This window comes from Eptatretus burgeri, chromosome 16, assembly GCF_056783735.1.
Source record: "Eptatretus burgeri isolate ZD-2024b chromosome 16, Ebu_testis_v1, whole genome shotgun sequence".
Classification (NCBI taxonomy): domain Eukaryota; kingdom Metazoa; phylum Chordata; class Myxini; order Myxiniformes; family Myxinidae; genus Eptatretus; species Eptatretus burgeri.
Genome location: NC_140976.1, coordinates 41588368 through 41607674, shown reverse-complemented (window position 1 = coordinate 41607674; position 19307 = coordinate 41588368). Strand labels below are relative to the sequence as shown.

Below are 19307 nucleotides of genomic sequence, written 5' to 3'. Positions count from 1 at the left end.
CATTGCCTGGAGTGTGGCTGTGCCACTGATGCAGTGCCCCCGTTTCCAGTAAGCTGGTACTCATATTGCTGACCACGGAAGGATGACAGGCTGAATCAATCCACCTGGTGTTGTTTAACCGCACGACGAGGACTCAAACTCAAGACCCTAAGATCTTAAGCAAGCCCCCATAACCGTTAAACCAACACCAGGCTTGTTGTCTCCATTTAGTAATTTGTATTTTTTTGTTGTTGTTGAACAATCTGTTGCTTCTGCCGTTGGATCAATTCCTAAATGACAAAATGAATGGTACATTTACATGTCACGTTTTTGGCAGGCAGTGCATGGATTATCCATCCATGTCCAGTGTTTGCTGTGGTGTTCAATGCAGTAGATTTACAAATCCTCAAATGACAATGACAAGTTAAGACTTGTAAAGTTTGACTACTCATCGAGCAATTCCGTGCTCTCTGCAGCACATCTTCATTCACAAAACCCGCATTGTGCAGATCAGGTAACATCGAGTCCTTTTCTCCACCTGACATCACAGTCCATGCAGCTCCCCAACAGCAGCCATGTAAATAAAAAAATTAACGACTTGAGAAATTGTTCTTTGTTCATGGCATTGATGAAGCATGTACATTATTTTGGTGGAGTTATATTTTTAAAAATCTATGCATATTTAGAAACTCAAATTCACATCACCTGGCTTAAAAAGAAGTCACCATAGGTGGAGGTGGAAAGTGAGCCGATTTAGTGTATCCATCTGAGCACTCATGAAGCTGGAATCCCAGGTTCAATTGCCATATCCTGTTGCGATTTGTCCATTGTCAACTAATGTCCTTTTAATTCAAGGAAAAGTGTAATGATGTTACCCATCGTCATGGCTGTGTGTTTAAACTCCTAAATCCAGATTCACTGCTCACCTCCACTCATTTATTCCTCTTTTTCCCCACCTGTGGAACCAACATCCTCAGTCTCTTGCCCACCCCACACATTTCTGCTGCTGTTTTCATTCTGTTACGGCCTAATCCATTCTATGTTCTAGCTCCCCACGAGCCTCACCATTATATACAAAAAACACCTTAACCTAATGTTTAAAATAATTCATTTTGATGCACCATATTCTTTTTATGCTGGATAAAGCTTATTTATAACCGTCGAGACTCCCTGTGCACCACATGTATTTTAAATTATCAATTATAAATTTTGGCCTATCTGGAACCAATTGCACCAAGATGCCCTACCCCACCTCCACCACCCCTGCCTCATACAATCCCCCATCCCACTTATAATTTCCTTTTTTGAACTCGACTTTCACCATGCCCCCTTTTATTTCAGGCTATGGGTCAGTGTGAGTTTAACTCATTGCACCATTGGTGCCTGGCTTGTGTGGCTTCATCCCTCTCTGCATCATCAAATCTCACACAACAAAAATCTATGTGTAGGTGTCCAAGGCCAGTGGCAGCTTCAAGCACAGTCAACCAGATTTTTGAAGTTGGGGCGGTCAAACAAAAGATGACCTGCTCAAAAAACACACACACACACCCCTCATGTTCATTGGACATCAAATCCAATTTTGCTTCAACAATTAATTTTATGCATCATGTTCTGTTTCCTCCAGTTTATTCTTGATCCACAAGGGAATGACAGATGAGAAGGGGAGGGTGGTTGTGGAGGGGGCGGGGATGGTTGTGGAGGGGGGGGCGGTAGAATAACACTTTTTGACTACATGAAGCATTTTTATTGAATTTAAACTTGACAAACATCAAACAATAAGTACGAACCAAATGTCAACCAAGTAATAAAAACAAAAAACAAAAAAAACCTACAGTTGGTTGTTAATAAAGGCAGATACAAACAACAAATAATATAAATATTTCATCAAATTTACGAGATAACATGCCAAAACAGGTACAGCAAAGGATAGCTAAAAGTATTTTTCACATTATTGTGAACAGGATGCTTCCTTTATGAGGAAATATTTAAACATGATAACAATATTGTTAAACTAATGGTAGTGTAATAATCAGGACCTGTAAAAAGATGAAGAGAACATTAGATTAAAGGAACAAAGGGAAAACAACATTAAAATTGGATCAATAAGATATACGTTTGAGCAATTCAACAAACTCACATGAGTGCGTCGATTGAAGAATGCATCGATGGCGTTTGGATCTGCGATGTACGGGTGAAATGCGTCCAACATGGTGTGTCCGGAGTTTGTCCGACTCATCACAATGCGGTCCTCACCAACCTTCAGTTGAAAGTCTGATGCATTCTCCTGTTACAACCCCCCCCCCCCAAAAAAAAAATGAATCGATAAATAAATAAACGAAGCAAATATCCTTTTTCTCTTCCTTCCACCACACTGGTAGGAACACCAAGATAATTAAAATCCCACACACCATCGTCGATAAACTCTCAACATCTTGGATTTCAATACAGACGGAAGGATGACAGGCTGAGTCAACGACTGAATCAACTTCAATAGAAGTATGACAGTCAAGTCAAAATAAATAAATACCACGAAACTAAGACGACATGGGACACCCAAATTGTGACTATAGTGGGGGTTACTTACCACTGATGGAAGATGGATTTCTGCTTTCATAAGGTGAGGAGTGCCCTCTGAGGGGTAACATGTGAGCTGCAAGTTTGTTAGAGGAATTCTGTCAAAATACATGGGTTCATGTGATTATGTTCAGTGACAAATTATAATTTAAGTTTCTGACAATCATCCAAAAATGGCAACTCAAAAAGAACAGGAAATGAAACCTCAAGCAAATATAAATTACACGCACCTATAAAACAAATCATTAACAATGATGATAATGCTAAATCATTAGCATTAGCAATTTCACTACAGATGTACACAGTCATCAAACACTCCTCACCCCCCTACCTTGACCCCTTTAATTCCCCCTCCCTCACATTCCCAATACCAAGTAAGCAATGAGATATTGTCTCCACAATTTCAAAACTACACTGCAAGAGCATTCTCTGTCATTATTAAACAGCCCCAAAACCCCTACATTACTTACCCAAAGTGCAAGGGGCTCGGTTGGAGACATTTTCACCCGTTTTGCATCAGAACGGAACCGATAGCCAAATAAATGCATAAAATTTTGTTTGTGCGTCACGCCACAATTTACACATCCTCGTTTCAAGTGGCCTGGACAACGTCAGAATGTTTAAATTTCCAAGCAAAAAAAAACAACCAAGATGTTCTTCAAACAATGGGAAGCGTTTACTAGTTAGGGAATTTTAGCAAATTGTATTGACCATCTGTGAAAAAATTGCTTACCAAAAAATTTCTTCACTAACGTATTCATCTAGGTGTCTACTCACACCTATCAATTAGTGCAAACCCAAATCCTTGTGGAAAATTCTGGGGAGCCAATCAAAGTTCGGGTGCTCAGAGGGCCTGCGTGAAAAAAAAAAAAAAAAAAAAATCGGAAAAATTAACTTTTGCCAATATTGACTTGTGGGATGTCTAACTAGGGGTTTTTTTGGGGTGCTGCATTGATTCCAACCATGAGATTTGAGGAAAAATGAATCGCTGGCCGTAAAATATTGATATGATACATTTTTAGATATCTCAGATGGTGTTTTGCGGTAATTTGGCTCAATTGATTCAGATTGTTCAAATTGTGCTGAAACCAGCATACAACATTTTTGAAACCACTGCTATATTGTTGGTTATACTTGTGCTCATGCTCAGTAGAATTCTCTGTGTTAGCTGACGTAAGCTAAGAGCTTTTAGCTATAAAATTATTGTGTACCGGACTCAATAGAAGTTGAATATATTCAACGTAGAGTGGACCTATTAATGTTAAAACACATCACTGTATGTGTGTTCTGTCTGTTTTGTGTCAAAATTTCATGTCCTGTCTGTTGTTTAAAAAAAAAAAATGTCTTATTTTTTAGGACAGTATGGACAAGGATGTGACTGAACCTGGCTTGAGGTGTTTCATCTGTGGTGGTTCCGGGATTGAAAAGCATACGCTCTCAAAAATCTCCAACAAAGGCCACCCACGGATCTTATCACATCCATGTAGTCAGGTTCTCAGACCATGAATGGTCCGGCACATGGACCGACATCACGATAGAAACCACACTCATGCGTGAGGCAAAATCCTCCGGTGGTCTAAACAGAGGCCGCTTTCGGAATGAGTCTTCTCATAAGTCTTGGGTTCAGATTCTGAACCACTTCTCGTTCATTCACCAAGGGCTAGAAAGAAGCATGGTCAAATGTGGGGTACCTGTCCACACCGACATTAAAAGAGCCCAAATGACAAGAGATAACGATGCTGTCAACACCACAGTTGGGTGGTTGAGGAAGTCAACCCTTTCGATGCCACATGGGACAAGAAGACTCTGGTGTCCTTCTCAACTGGGTTCAGCAGCACTCCCGAAGACCAAGTCATCACTGATCAAGCAGAAGAAGTTGGCAGAGCCATACAGGCTAAGATGGATGGGAAAACTGTTGTGGATGCAATTGTAACCAAACACAAGGTCAAATCACTTGCAAGCCTCAGATCTGGACCCAAAATCAATGGCGAGAAGCTGGTCATTGACTCACTGAAGTTATTCAACCGCCTCATTGTCATCAGTGAGCGTGAAGTCAAGACCAAAGAAGCTCTGCAATTTGAGTTGATGCCAAAACCGATGTCTCTGTTTGACAAAAATCAAAAGTTGCGAAAGCCAGACAAGGCTGCCCTAGCAAGGTCCCTGAAGGGATGTGTGGCACCTGTCGAACAACCCCCCTGCACAAGCCTTGTGGTTGACGGTGGGTGGCTCCTGCACAATGTCAAGTGGGAGGCTAACCTTACTTGGAAGGATGTTGCCAAGAGCTACCTCCGGTTTGTGAAGTCCATGGGAGCCATCGCCTCCGGATAACGGTGGTCTTTGACGGATATGGCAGCTCCACCAAGGACCATGACCACTTGAGATGAACAAAGAATGCATGCTGTGACATTCAGATTCGTCTGGATCTCAAAATCATCATTGCAAGAGAAAAGTTCCTCGATAACAAGAACAACAAGGCCCAGCTCATTCTGCTCCTTGCTGAGACATTTAGTAGGAATGGAATCAGTGTACAGCAATGCTCTGATGATGCCGACATCTCCATCGTCCACGCAGCTCTAAATGAGGCAAGAGAGTCCCCTGTCAAGGTGAGGGCTGAGGACACAGACATCCTGGTTGTGCTGATTCATCATGTTGCAGACCATCCGATCTTCCTCACGACAGCCAAAGAAACGTCTTACGATGTCGGAAAGATCCGGGAGGCCCTCCCAGAGATATACCGGAGGTATCTCATCTTCTTGCACAGCTTCTCTGGCTGCGATACATTGTCTGCAATTTTTGGGTTTAGCAAACCAACTTTGCTTCGCAAGCTCTGCAAGACTGATGAAGCAGAGAGGGCAATGGACGTGTTTATGGACATCCGAGCTGAGAAACGTGATATCATTAAAGCAGGCTGTGATCTTTTCATGCTCATGTTCCATGGGAAATCCTCCAAAGACTTGGAAGACTTGAGATTCGACATCTTCAGCAAGCGAGCTGCTACTGGGAGCATAAAACCTGAGAAACTCCCCCCGACAACAGGAGCTGCAGCACAGCACTCTCTCCGAGCTTACCTCCAGACTAGAGACTGGCTGATGCTGCAAAGTCCATCGTAGGATGCCCGGGACTATGGATGGCAACTCACTAAGCAAGGATATGCACCAGTCCCTTCTACAGACCCCATTGCACCAGACTACCTCCTGACGTTTGCCAGCTGCAACTGTGCAGGGAACTGCAGCTCACTCAGGTGCTGCTGTAAAAAGCAAGGAGTCAAGTGTATTTCTGCTTGCGGCATCTGTCATGGTAACTCTTGCCTGAACATAAACCAGCTGGATGACAAGAGGAGCGAGGAAGATACTGGGGAGTTTGATGAATAAGGTTGTAAAAGCTGACGAAGCAACATTTCCATTGAGCACAGTTCTGTTAAAAATGTCAATAAGATACATTTTAGATGATCAAGGAGTGTTTTTTTCTCAAAAATAATGGTTAGAATCAATTCAGCACCCCAAAAAACCCCTAGTTAGACATCCCACAAGTCAATATTGGCAAAAGTTAATTTTTGCAATTTTTTTGCGCAGGCCCTCTGAGCACCCGAACTTTGATTGGCTCCCCAGAATTTTCCACAAGGATTTGGGTTTGCACTAATTGATAGGTGTTAGTAGACACGTAGATGAATACGTTAGTGAAGAAATTTTTTGGTAAGCAATTTTTTCACAGATGGTCAATACAATTTGCTAAAATTCCCTAACTATACAAGCCGATACAAGAGTGACGAAGGAGGGAGACCCTCGTCCACCCAATGACTCAAACAAAACCCCTCCAGGATTTTTTTTATGGCATTTGTTTATAAAACCAAAACTACAACGAGCAATCAAAGATTGCATAACCTCGCCCAGACTTTTTTTCGTGTGGTTTTATAGTACGTATTTTATACGTGTACCCGTATTCTAATTCTACATACTTTAGAGATGTACTCGGTTGAAAAACGACAGCGTGTACTACTCGCTACCACAAAGTGGCATTTGTGGCCTACCTTACACATTCAGTGTGGACAAACAGAAAAATGGACCCAAATGCAATACCCTCTCCTTTGGTGAGGGTAAACATTCCAACATGAACTCAAAGCAACTAGAAAAAAATAAATAAATGCAGATCACTCAAAATAATTTTCATTCATATGAAAAGGTGTTTTTTTGGGGGTGGGGGGGGGAGGCGGGGGGATTTCTTCAATCATCATGACTGATAAATAGATGCATACACCCTCAAACACGAATACTTCCTGCTCATCCAGTGAACACATCAATTCCATATTCACACGTTCTCTTGTCATGTGATTCGTTCGACATGTGAAACTCTCTCTGGGCACAAAAATAAATGAATGGTCTCTTTGTGTATTTGGTTTTAATAAAAAAAGAAGAAAAGGCCGTTGCTCAAGAGGATGTAAAGAAACAAGCACTTCATGGAGTTGTGAAGCTAAACCAAGCACTTAAAGCACACATTAACCAAAGTTGCACCTCAAAGTGAAGTTTTTACCTTTCTTTAACCTCCTCTATCTTCTGCGGTGCCTTATCACCAATGCGGATGTTTTGCTTCAAAAGTGTTCCCATAAATTTGCGGTTTTTTAGTACGGTCCACTCTGTGGAGGTTGGGAGGGGGAGTGGAGGGGGGGGGGAAGCATTCAAATGAACGGAATTCACTAATTAAGTGTCAGAATGAGATGTGCAGATACGTGATGTGCGTAGGTACCTTTGTCCAGTTTAATTCCATTCTTATCTTCAAGTCCCTCAAGTATAACAGTCATCAGAAATGAGCGAAACAGCTCACTGGTCTGTAATGAATGCAAAATGGGTAACAAGATAAAACTTGTACCTTTAACGTGAGAGGGATGCCAAATTGATTAAAAGGAAGGTGAGACAAAGAAGATTTGGGGAGTGCAGAACAAAGGGAAATAAGTTTAGAGTTGATATATAAATAAAGAACGTGAAGACAAGGTGTATGTACGTGAGAGTGGGAGTGGAAGGCTAATTGCAATAATCATAAAGTTTTGGAGTGATGAGGGGGAGGTAGCGCAAACCAAAGGAAAGAGGATGGCGATTAGGAGAGGATGTCAGATGATGACAAACTGCCTTTTCATCATCTTAGCTCGCAATGAGAAGGGAATGTATGAGCACATAGTTAACAGCTGGCTTAGAGCATGCACAGCATGCCATTCATGACATGAACAAACTCACAATTTTATCATGGTGTGAATATCCAAGAATTACCAAGGACGTGCCTCTGGAAAAACAGTCTGTGAACTGACCTTTACTCGTTCGTGCAGATCTGGATTTATGACCACGTCGTATGCCATACACAACTGCCCAGCTGAAAATACATTACACCATCCACTCGTTATTCCCACGCAAATGAAGCGATTTGGGTGAAATGACAAATCTAACCAGTGTCGCTAGAAATAACGAGAAACTAGTTGGAATGTTGAGAAGCAGTTTGGTGGGTTTGGAGCAATTGAAGCAGGTTATGAAAAGGCACACAAGTCAACATTACAATTTTATGATTCATTCATTAATGTTTGACTTTCAACAAGCCATTCATTATTTATTTTAAGCCCATGTACAGATGGATAAAAGTTCAGATTGTGGAAATAGGGGGAGTGGGGGAGGTAATAGGAAAAGGTGAGAAAAGAGGACGTTGGGAAGGTAGGGGTACAAGTGCAAAGGAAATAGTTTACAGAGAAGAGGAAGAATACATACCATTCGGTGTACTTCATTTGCAGATATACCATACCCCCTTTTCAGTGGACGCGGCGTGACGGCGAGGAGTTCTCCAGGGTGTGGCGTTTTCCACGACGCGGCGGCGAAGAGTTTTGCACGGCGCGGCAGCGAGCAGTTTTCCATAACGTGGCGGCGAGGAGTTTTCCATAACGTGGCGGCGAGGAGTTTTCCATAACGTGGCGGCGAGGAGTTTTCCATAACGTGGCGGCGAGGAGTTTTCCATAACGTGGCGGCGAGGAGTTTTCCATAACGTGGCGGCGAGGAGTTTTCCATAACGTGGCGGCGAGGAGTTTTCCATAACGTGGCGGCGAGGAGTTTTCCATAACGTGGCGGCGAGGAGTTTTCCATAACGTGGCGGCGAGGAGTTTTCCATAACGTGGAGGCGAGGCGTTTTCCATACCGTGGTGGTGAGGCTTTTGCCATAACGTGGTGGTGAGGCGTTTTCCATAACGTGGCGGCGAGGAGTTTTGCATAACATGGTGGCGAGGAATTTTCCATAACGTGGTGGTGAGGCGTTTTCCATAACGTGGTGGTGAGGCGTTTTCCATAACGTGGTGGTTTGGCGTTTTTCAGAATGTGGCGGTGAGGTGTTTTTTATTTTATTTTATATTTATCATGAAAATGCAGCAGTTTACAGTCCCATTCTGTGAGCTTGTGTGGCCTACCACTTCGTAGTTGAGCGGTTGTTGCTCCGAGACGTTTCCACTTCACAATAACAGCACTTACAGTTGACCGAGGCAGCTCTCGCAGGGCAGAAATGTGCTGAACTGACTTGCTGGAAAGGTGGCATCCTATGAAGGTGCCATGTTGAAAGTCACTGAACTCTTCAGTACAGCCCATTATCCTGCCAATGTTTGTACTGTGGAGACTGCCTGGCTGTGCGCTTGATTTTATACGCGTCAGCAATGGGTCGGCTGAAATAGCTGTTGGAAGGGTGTCCAGGGTGTCCGCTCATTAGAAGGGTGTCAGCATACTTTTGGCCATGTCGTGTATGTACTCGTATATCTCTGTGCAGCATTTGTTTTGTCACTGAACGAATCCCTCAAACTTTTGTGAAATCATAGCAAACTGCTGGGATCCAATATCCAACATCCCTCCCTTGTGTATGTCCTAAGGGTATTGTTTTGAAATTTCTTTGTTTTTGAACTGAAATCGTCAACTTCCATTGCTTATAAAATGTAATGTCATGAATATTACAAGTAAATTTGCAAAATGAATGTTTGAATTCTGCTCGGTGTAAATAATGAAAACAAGGCAACTCACGTACTTATCTTCAGTTAAAACAAGCCTGTCTATATAATCTATAGCGACGAGTGGTGAGGTGTTTTTAATTGCACAATGGGAGCCGTTTTGAATTACGTGGAACTGAGGTGATCTTTTTAACATGGCAGTTACATGGTGGTGAGGTTTTTAAAATGTGGTGGTGAGGTGTTTGTCCCATTGTAGCGACATGTGGTGAGGTGAGTGCAGCAAGCCAAACCACACTACGATGTGTGTGTGTATACTGTGGTGTCCGAGGCGCAGGGGAACATGGAGAGCGAGAGTGTTAGCAGTAACTCTGCTTTATTGCGCGTCCAGATGTACATCACTGCCACCCCTAGCGGGCGAGTCATGATATATGAAAACCCAATCACGTGATACAGCACACTCCTCCCCTCATAAAATGACAATTATAACATGACCAAACGAAACCAATCAACATTCAAAATCCTCCAAGTACCGCGGCCGTTTCCTGACCCGCCTTGGGCGGGCAGCGACGCCAGACGGCCCAGGCTCAGACGCCTCCCGGCTAGGTCGAGGTGACACCCTCGCCAGACTTGCCCCATCCGCAACAACAACCGCCCCCGGCCGACCAGCTTGCTCGTCGTCCTCGGGCAGGACTGAATCAGGTGAAGACCCCGCGGGCGTCGGCACGTCCGGCCCTGGCGATACAACGCCTGGCCACGGCGACAACACAGGAGGGGGTCCCACATCGCTCGGCACGGGGGGGGGGGACGCTGAAAATGCGATCATGCATTTGGTCCACATGCCGCTTCCACACCTCCCCACCATCAGTCCGCACCATGCAATTCGCCGGCCCCAGTACCAACCGTGAAAATAATCGCGCACCATTACCCGCTGTCCCACATCAAAACCGCGCAGCAGCGTCAGGCGCGACACCGCCCCACTCACCGACCCTCCAGGTCGCAGCAAATCCAGTCTGGACCACAATGCCCGTCCATAGAGACGAATGGCAGGAGAATCACCCGTGACAGGATGAATAGCGTTCCTGTATTGGAGCAAAAAGACATCGACCACCGTCTGCATAGGTGCAACGCCCCCCCTGCGCAAAGCCCGTTTCAACATTTTAACAAACGACTCCGCCTGCCCATTCGTCGCAGGATGATACGGTGCGGACCTTAGATGTCGAATACCATTTTGACGCATAAACTCATCAAGTACACCTGCGATGAACTGCGGACCGTTATCAGAGACCAGAATCTCGGGTAATCCTTTATTAGCAAAGATCGTCCGCAGTTTTTCTACTGTAATGCTTGCTGATGTATGCTGCATCGGGTAATCCTTTATTAGCAAAGATCGTCCGCAGTTTTTCTACTGTAATGATTGCTGATGTATGCTGCATTACTACAACCTCCGGCCATTTAGAGAATGCATCGATCACAATCAAAAACATTTTGCCATTAACCGGCCCCGCAAAATCCACATGGAACCTCTGCCAGGCCCTGTCTGAGGTTGGCCATAGTCCCGAAGTTTGACGCGGGTTATCAGCATCTGTTTGACACGTGGTGCAATGCTTAACCAACTGCTCAATGTCTTTGTCCAACCCTGGCCACCACAACAGGCTACGAGCAAGACTCTTGGTCTTCACGACGCCAAGGTGACTGGCATGCAGTTCTTCCAAACACCGCTGCCTGAACTTTGGTGGAATCACCGCCCTCATTCCCCACATAACGCACCGTTGGACCAACGACAGCTCCGATGCGCGCGACATGAAAGGCTGAAATGCCGGTGTTGAAGGTAAATCGCTCCAATTCCCCGTAGAAATCGCCTGAACGACACGGGCGAGCACTGGATCATGAGCCGATTCCACCGCGACCTGCTTGGCCGTGATCGGCCCGCTTTGGACCTGGCCCAGCGCGAACACATCAACCCGGTCGGCCGACTCAGACGCAGCTGGACCCTCCGCGCAAGGCAAGCGCGAGAGCTCGTTGCAGTTAGCATGCTTTTCGGTGCTTCAGAACTGAATATCGTAATTGTAAGCAGCAAGAAATAGACACCACTGCTGTATTCGCGCGGCTGCTACCACCGGTACCCCGCGTTCGGGTCTCAGGATGAATTGAAGTGGTTTATGATCCGTCTGCAAAGTGAAATGCCACCCCAGCAGGTATTGATGAAACCTCCGCACACCCCAGACGAGGCCGAGAGCCTCGCGCTCTATCTGGGCATATTCCCGCTCTGCTGCGGACAGGGTCCGGGATGCAAAACAAACAGGCCGCTCGGAACCATCATCCATCCTGTGGGAGATCACTGCCCCGATGCCATATGCAGAGCTGTCGCATGCCAATAAGAGCGGATGCGCAGGCTTGTAATGCACGAGGATCGTATCCTCTGTGAGCAGCCGCTTGACGCGGTCGAACGCCGCCTGGTGTGCAGGCCCCCAGGCCCAGCGCTCGTCCTTCCTGAGCAACCGCGTTAACGGCGCAAGCTGTGAGCTAAGCCCGCGCACGAACCTTTGGTAATACTGTGCCATACCAATGAACGAGCGCAGCTGCGTCTTGTCGCGAGGCGGTGGCATGTGCTGAATCGCCTCCACCTTCCGAGGACCTTTCAACAGCCCCTCCAGCGTGATGATGTGCCCGAGGTATTCCAAGCGCTGCTTGAAGAACGCGCACTTGTCCTTGTTCAAGCGCAGGCCACACGCTTCGAGCTTCGTCAGCACTTGGGCAATGCTCGCAAGGTGCTCGTCTGCCGTTTTCCCTGCAATGAGCACATCGTCCAGGTAGGTTTGAGCGGGCAGGCCAATGCAAACCTGATCCATGGCTTTCTGCCACAAGGCCGGGGCCGAAGCAATCCCAAAACAGAGTCGGGTATATCGATAGAGCCCTTGACACGTGTTGATTGTCAAAAGGTCGCTACTCCCGGGATCCATCGGTAGGTGAAAATATGCATCACGCAGATCAAGCTTCGTGAAGTATTGACTCCCCGCCAATCGTACATATATTTCATCGATTGACGGCAGTGGATATTGCTCCACGCTGAGCCCCGGGTTAACCGTGGACTTGAAGTCCCCGCACAATCGGACGTCTCTATTCCGCTTCAGCACCGTGACGACCGGGGTGGCCCAATCTGAGTACGACACCCGTTCGATCACTCCACAGGCCTCCAGCCTATCCAGTTCACCCTTGACCTTGTCCCGCAGGGCAAACGGCACCGGTCGTGGTTTACAAAAACAAGGAACCACCCCCTCCTTCAGGAAGAGCTTCGCCTGCACGTCCCTGAGTTTGCCAAGGTCGTCGCAAAACAAACCTTGATGTCTTTGAAGAATCTTCTCCAACTGATCCTCCCATTGGCTCGGCATGGGTTGCACAAGGTGAACGGCGACCCAGTCTAGCCTGATGCGGGTCAGTCAGTACCGGCCGAGGAGAGACGGACCCCTCCCCCACACGACGTACAACGGAAGCGCGTCGACCTGGCCTTGGTACCGCACAGACACGTCTGCCATCCCGACTGGCGTTATCTTCTCGCGGGTGTACGTGAACAGTGTGAGGACGGACCTGATAAGCTTCAGGTCGTTGAGTCCACGCGCGGTCTGTTCGCCGATGATCGACAACGCCGCTCCCGTATCAACCTGAAACGTGATCGGCATGTTGTTCACTTCGACTTCCACAGTCATCGGGCGCGCCACCGCAGGACCAATTGAAAACAGGCTCATCAACGGCTGCCGGTTCCGTCCCGGGTCACCGAGGTCGCCTCGCACATCGCCGTCCATGACCTTAACGGTGGCCAACGCCCCTCGGCACACACGCTTCAGATGACCCACCTTGTGACAATGTAAACACACGGTCTTTTTAAATGGGCACACACGGCACAGGTGTCGACCTCCGCATCCCAAACATGTCCGCGCGGTCACCTCGCCGCTCGTGCGGCCGCGCGGCGACGTCTGGCCCCGGCCCGCACCGAAGGTCGTGCGTGCGTCCCGGGGCGCTCGCGACACCGCGTGGGTCCCCAGGCCATCCGGCATGCTGTGGCCGGTGATGGCCCGAACATCTCTGAGAGTCTGCTGGACAGCTGTAGCAGTGTCGACCGCCGAGTTGAATGTAACGGCTCCGATAAAACGATCTCTGAGCCGAGCTGGACGCTCATCTGCCGTGAACTTGCAGGCCACGGAAGAATGCTTCACTCGCACCACGAAATCAGCGACGCGCTCCTTTCGTGAGGCGATTGAACTGGTATCGAGCCAATTGTAATGACTTCTCCGGCACCATGCGTGCTTTCATCTTCCGCACAATGTCCTGAAACGACAGCGCGCCCCCACTGGGCTTGTCCGGCGCCACCAAATCACTCAGCAGTCGATAATGTCCTGTCGATAGCGAGGCGAGCAAGATAGACTTCTGTTTGTTCTCGTAGACCACATCATTCGGGTGCAAATAGCAACCCAACTGCTCCGAAAACAATTCGAAGTCGTCTCCGACGAAAACGGGCACCTGTCCGTGCGCCGTGACTCGTCCACTCAACATCCACGTCAGATAATTGTGGTGTCCGAGGCGCAGCGGAACATGGAGAGCGAGAGTGTTAGCAGTAACTCCGCTTTATTGCGCGTCCGGATGTACATCACTGCCACCACTTGCAGGTGAGTCATGATATACAAAAACCCAATCACGTGATGCAGCACATATACGTATGTACAGTATGTATGTATGTATGTATGTATGTATGTATGTATGTATGTATGTATGTATGTATGTATGTATGTATGTATATATATATATATATATATATATATATATATATATATATATTATATATTGTGGTTTCCCACCCGCTCGGCTTTCGGGCGACTGCTTCTTGCCAAGGCGGCCGCTCTTGCCCACCGAACGGGAAAACCTCGTCGCAGCTTTCGGATCAACGCCGAAATTCAGCTACGGGTGTATCTTTAATCACACCGAAAATCAGCCAACTATTCTGTCCGCATGCGACAGGGTCCGATTGCCGAATTGTCAATTTACCTAATTATGCGCGCTGACAGAATGCCGGGGATTTACACCTCGACGGGACTTGCTTGGGAACGAGCCGCTTAAGCAGCTCGCTCCATTTGCAATTGCTGAGCGGATTATCGCCAAGCCCGTCAGACCCGATTCTCTTATCGGTTATTAACAACCAACTATATTCCGAACTTAATTATGGCAGTTCAATTGAGGGAAAGGACGCAACGAATGGATCAACATTCACACAAGGACATTTATTATTACAGCACGTATGCAGGCATGCACGATTTCAATTAGGCGAGGCAAACACGCACGCAATTATTCAAGGCAAACAAAAGCGATGCAATCAACAAAAGCAAGACAAGAAGAACTACAACCGTTCTACACAATCACTTAGCAGTTTACTACTTAACGGACTCGGCACCCAACATTCATTCAAAGAAAACCCCAGGAAAGGCAAGGGGTAGGACTGGACCTCTTGGGTCTTTATAATTCACGGAGCCGTGGAGACCGCAAAAGCTCCGAGAGGCCGCGCCGGTTACCTGTCACCCTTGTGGTGACTCGCTGGGCGCTCCTCGACGTCCCGTCTACATGGCAGCTGGCGTGACCGCGGCTCGGCCCAGGCCTCGTCGTGCGGCGACAACGCCTCAGAGGAACGAACGGGCCTTTGCTCTTTTAGAGTTGATGCTCTCTTAAGAGCCCGCCCGTTCCTCAGCGTCGTTCGGATTGTCCCGGGGCCCGATCACCTCGGACCGTTTGCCGCTGGTTGGCGACTCCTCTCCGGCTGCGCTCAAGCAACCCACAGTTCGGCACAACACGGCAGGCTGCGCTCCAGGCTCTGCTGAGACGATCCCGACTGCCTGCTCGCCACGCTACTCCTCACATGCCGCAGACAGACTCTCTTCAAGCGAGCTCCACAGTGAACCCAGACTTCTTCAGCTCCCCACCGACTCCAGACTTCAACAAACTCGCTTGGCGTCTCTGCGCGCCTTTATATGGAGTCCGTGAGGCGAGGTTTTGATCTCTCCCCTCAGACCTCTTACCCCCCGCTGGCTCCGCCAATTTTGATCCGATCGCAAGTCATGCGAAGAGAGCGGACGTTGCAGAGATCATCAGCCCTACGCGGACATTGTGGCAATCACCGGCCCCCGTCCTAACAGGGAACCCCTGCGTCTGTCGGCGGCGATGCCGTTCGTGGCGAACTCACCGTGGCTGGCGCAAAGATGGTGGCGCAATGGAGATGAAGGTGAGGCGATGCTGTTAGTTGTTGATTATGTTGTGAGGAGATGTGGTTTAGGAGATGGCGAGGAGATGTCATTGTGGTGAAGGTGGTTGTTGTGAAGGCGGTTGTGGAGAAGGTGGTTGTTGTGAAGGCGGTTGTGGAGAAGGTGGCTGTGGTTGTTGAGATGCGGTTGGTAGTGGAGGTGGTTGTTGTGAAGGCGGTTGTGGAGGTGGCTGTGGTTGTTGAGATGCGGTTGGCGGTGGAGGTGGTTGTTGTGAAGCGGTTGGTCAAAATAAAGATAGCAAAAGAAAAACGGCTTACTGAAGATTCACAGCCCTACACATGAATAATTGCCCATTAAACATCGGTGGGGAAATCTATTCTGAACACGCACTTATCGACATAACTGATCTAAAGGACCTGTATGGTGTTCTGTCAATTTCCACAACCGTAACAATATATATATATATATATATATATATATATATATATATATATATATATATATATATATATATATATATATATATATATATATATATATATATATATATATATATATATATATATATATATATATATACACATTTGCGAATTTGCGCCCGCCGGCATGCGATCGGCCGCTCGACTCGAATGGCGGCCGCCTCGCCCACAGGAACGGACAATTCAGTCGTGACCCTCTCGGAACAACGCCGGGAGCTAGTCACGGGTGGGGGTTTAACCTCACCACGATCGTGCCAATTTCCCACCCGCCCAGGATAGGGTTGCTCGCCAAATTCGATCTACCTAAGTACCTGCGCGAATGGTCGACCGGGCGATCGTACCACGCCACAGGCCGACTCTGGACACGAACCACTTAAGCGGTCCATTCCATGCTACAGTGATAACCGAGCGGTGTTATCGTTGGCCTTGACGGTTCCGATTAATTACCGGGATGTTGAACCCACTACGAACCCCTTACGTGAAGCAGGATGGAGAGTCAAACAAAGGAAAGGACGCAGCGAAACGGGGAACAAGTTCACACAAGCACGTTTAATTCACACAGACCAGCACGGAAGGCACGTATTTACATTCACAATAATCAAAATGCACATATAAAGCAAAGCAAGAGTTAAAACCGAATACGCGTACACACGGCAACACTTAAACAGTTCTACTTGTCGGACAGGCGCCACCCACACTCATTTACACAAACCCAAAGAAAAGAAAGGACTTCCCTTGGTGCGGCCGTCGAGTCCTCCTCCCACGACCTCCACTCCAAGCTCAGTCTCCTTCGCTGTCCTCCACTGCCGACTCGACCAGACTCGACGACGAAACAGCTCAACTTCAACGAGCTCCTCAGGCTCCGCGAGCTCCACACCGAGGCAGAGACACTCGACCACGACGACACAGCTCGACGATGACCCAACAATGACTTCGGACGGAGGCGAGTTTCACGAGTCAGGGAGAGAGCGAGAGGAAGAGGGAGGGCGCAGGAAGAGGGAGAGAGCACGAAGAGGGAGAGAACGCGCCCTGCCCGTGTCCGACTTTTATAGCGCGGGGTTCCGCCCTTCACTCCGCCCCGTTTTCGGCTCCACCCTCCTTCGAGAGGGTTCTCGAAAAGGGGCGTTCCCTCACCCCGACCGCCTCACGCTGTCCATCCACCAATCGGCGGCGAGCCGCTCTTCCCCCCTTCCCTCACACCAAGCGCGGGGAAGAATGGCGGGAAAAGCCCACCAGCATCCTTGGCAGTTTTTGTTCGTTTGAAATCAAAGATAGGGAAAGAAAAACGACTAACTGGAGGCTCGCAGCCCGAATGGATCACATAAATTCCCTCTATACAACGGGTTTGGGCTAACTATACATGTACCTATGGAGATATCTCACCTGAGGGCCCTTTATGGTGTAATGCGAATTTCCATAGCCGTAACAATATATATTGTATATATTGGGTAGTCGATAGTCAAAAAAAAAAAACAGTGGGAAAATTTTTTTTGAGACTTTTTTTTTTCCTACCCTTATTGTCGGGTTTTCCGTGTGTGTGTGTGTTTGTGTGTGTGTGTTTGTGTGTGTGTGTTTGTGTGTGTGTGTTTGTGTGTGTGTGTTTGTGTGTGTGTGTTTGTGTGTGTGTGTTTGTGTGTGTGTGTTTGTGTGTGTGTGTTTGTGTGTGTGTGTTTGTTTGTGTGTGTTTGTGTTTGTGTGTGTGTTTGTGTTTGTTTGTGTGTGTGTGTTTGTGTGTGTGTGTTTGTGTGTGTGTGTTTGTGTGTGTGTGTTTGTGTGTGTGTGTTTGTGTGTGTGTGTTTGTGTGTGTGTGTGTGTTTGTGTGTGTGTGTTTGTGTGTGTTTGTGTGTGTTTGTGTGTTTTTGTGTGTGTTTGTGTGTGTCTGTGTGTGTTTGTCTGTGTTTGTGTGTCTTTGTGTGTGTTTGTGTCTGTTTGTGTGTGTTTGTGTGTGTTTGTGTGTGGTTGTGTGTGTTTGTGTGTGTTTGTGTGTGTTTGTGTGTGTTTGTGTGTGTTTGTGTGTGTTTGTGTGTGTTTGTGTGTGTTTGTATGTGTTTGTGTGTGTTTGTGTGTGTTTGTGTGTGTTTGTGTGTGTTTGTGTGTGTATGTGTGTGTTTGTGTGTGTTTGTGTGTGTTTGTGTGTGTTTGTGTGTGTTTGTGTGTGTTTGTGTGTGTTTGTGTGTGTTTGTGTGTTTGTGTGTTTGTGTGTGTTTGTGTGTGTTTGTGTGTGTTTGTGTGTTTGTGTGTTTGTGTGTTTGTGTGTTTGTGTGTTTGTGTGTTTGTGTGTGTGTGTGTGTATATGTGTCTGCAACACGAGGCTCCACAGCACAAACCAGCAAACTGATTTTGATGAACCTTGGTGACAGGTGCCACAAATGCTGGGAGTGTGCGCGTTTGAGTTTCGTTGCATAGCAACGGGGCTTTGAAATTTTTGAAAAATCATAAAAAAATTATTTTTTCGAAAATCAAAAATCGGCTTCCAGGCTTTTATGCGCACTATAATCAGCCTCTGTCAAAAATTTCCAGCCGGATCCTATGAAAACTGTCGGAGAAGATAGACTTTGAATGAACCATGGTCGAAAACAATGAAAAAAACGAAGTTCGTTATATCTCAGAGACTATGAGTCAGATATACATGAAACTGGTATGGTAGGTTCATGGTATGTCCTAGTTATGTGTGAGAAAGAACCGTTGCTATGGACCCCTCCGTTGCCTAGCAACGGCCAAAAAACCTCTAAATGTGGGGGTATTTTAAAGAAAAAACAATCTGCAGCATTAACCCTTGAAGCTAGAATCATGAATTTTATTGTGCTTAATCCTCAAGTCATTCCCCATCGAACGGACCCATCGCGTCATATATATATATATATATATATATATATATATATATATATATATATATATATATATATATATATATATATATATATATATATATATATATATATATGTATATATATATATATGTATATATATATATATATATATATATATATATATATATATATATATATATAGTTACGGTTGTGGGGGAAGATGGAGGATTTTAAGAGGAAAGTTAGGATTGAATGGAGTTGTTTGGCT

At 46.7% G+C, this 19307-nt stretch overlaps 1 protein-coding gene across 2 annotated transcripts in view; it reads right to left on the bottom strand.

Annotated features, from left to right (window-relative positions):
• Positions 1–1588: 1588 nt before the first annotated feature.
• The window catches only part of LOC147010940 (PIH1 domain-containing protein 1-like), a 44968-nt gene continuing 27249 nt past the window's right edge, over positions 1589–19307 (bottom strand). For both annotated transcript variants that reach the window (XM_085860141.1, XM_085860142.1), the window contains 6 exons: positions 7850–7911; positions 7294–7375; positions 7081–7183; positions 2564–2651; positions 2117–2263; positions 1589–2015 (listed from right to left, as the gene is read on the bottom strand). In XM_085860141.1, coding sequence (XP_085716267.1) covers positions 1986–2015; positions 2117–2263; positions 2564–2651; positions 7081–7183; positions 7294–7375; positions 7850–7911 — 512 coding nt within the window. In that variant the 3' untranslated portion in view covers positions 1589–1985. The remainder of the gene's footprint in view (positions 2016–2116; positions 2264–2563; positions 2652–7080; positions 7184–7293; positions 7376–7849; positions 7912–19307) is intronic.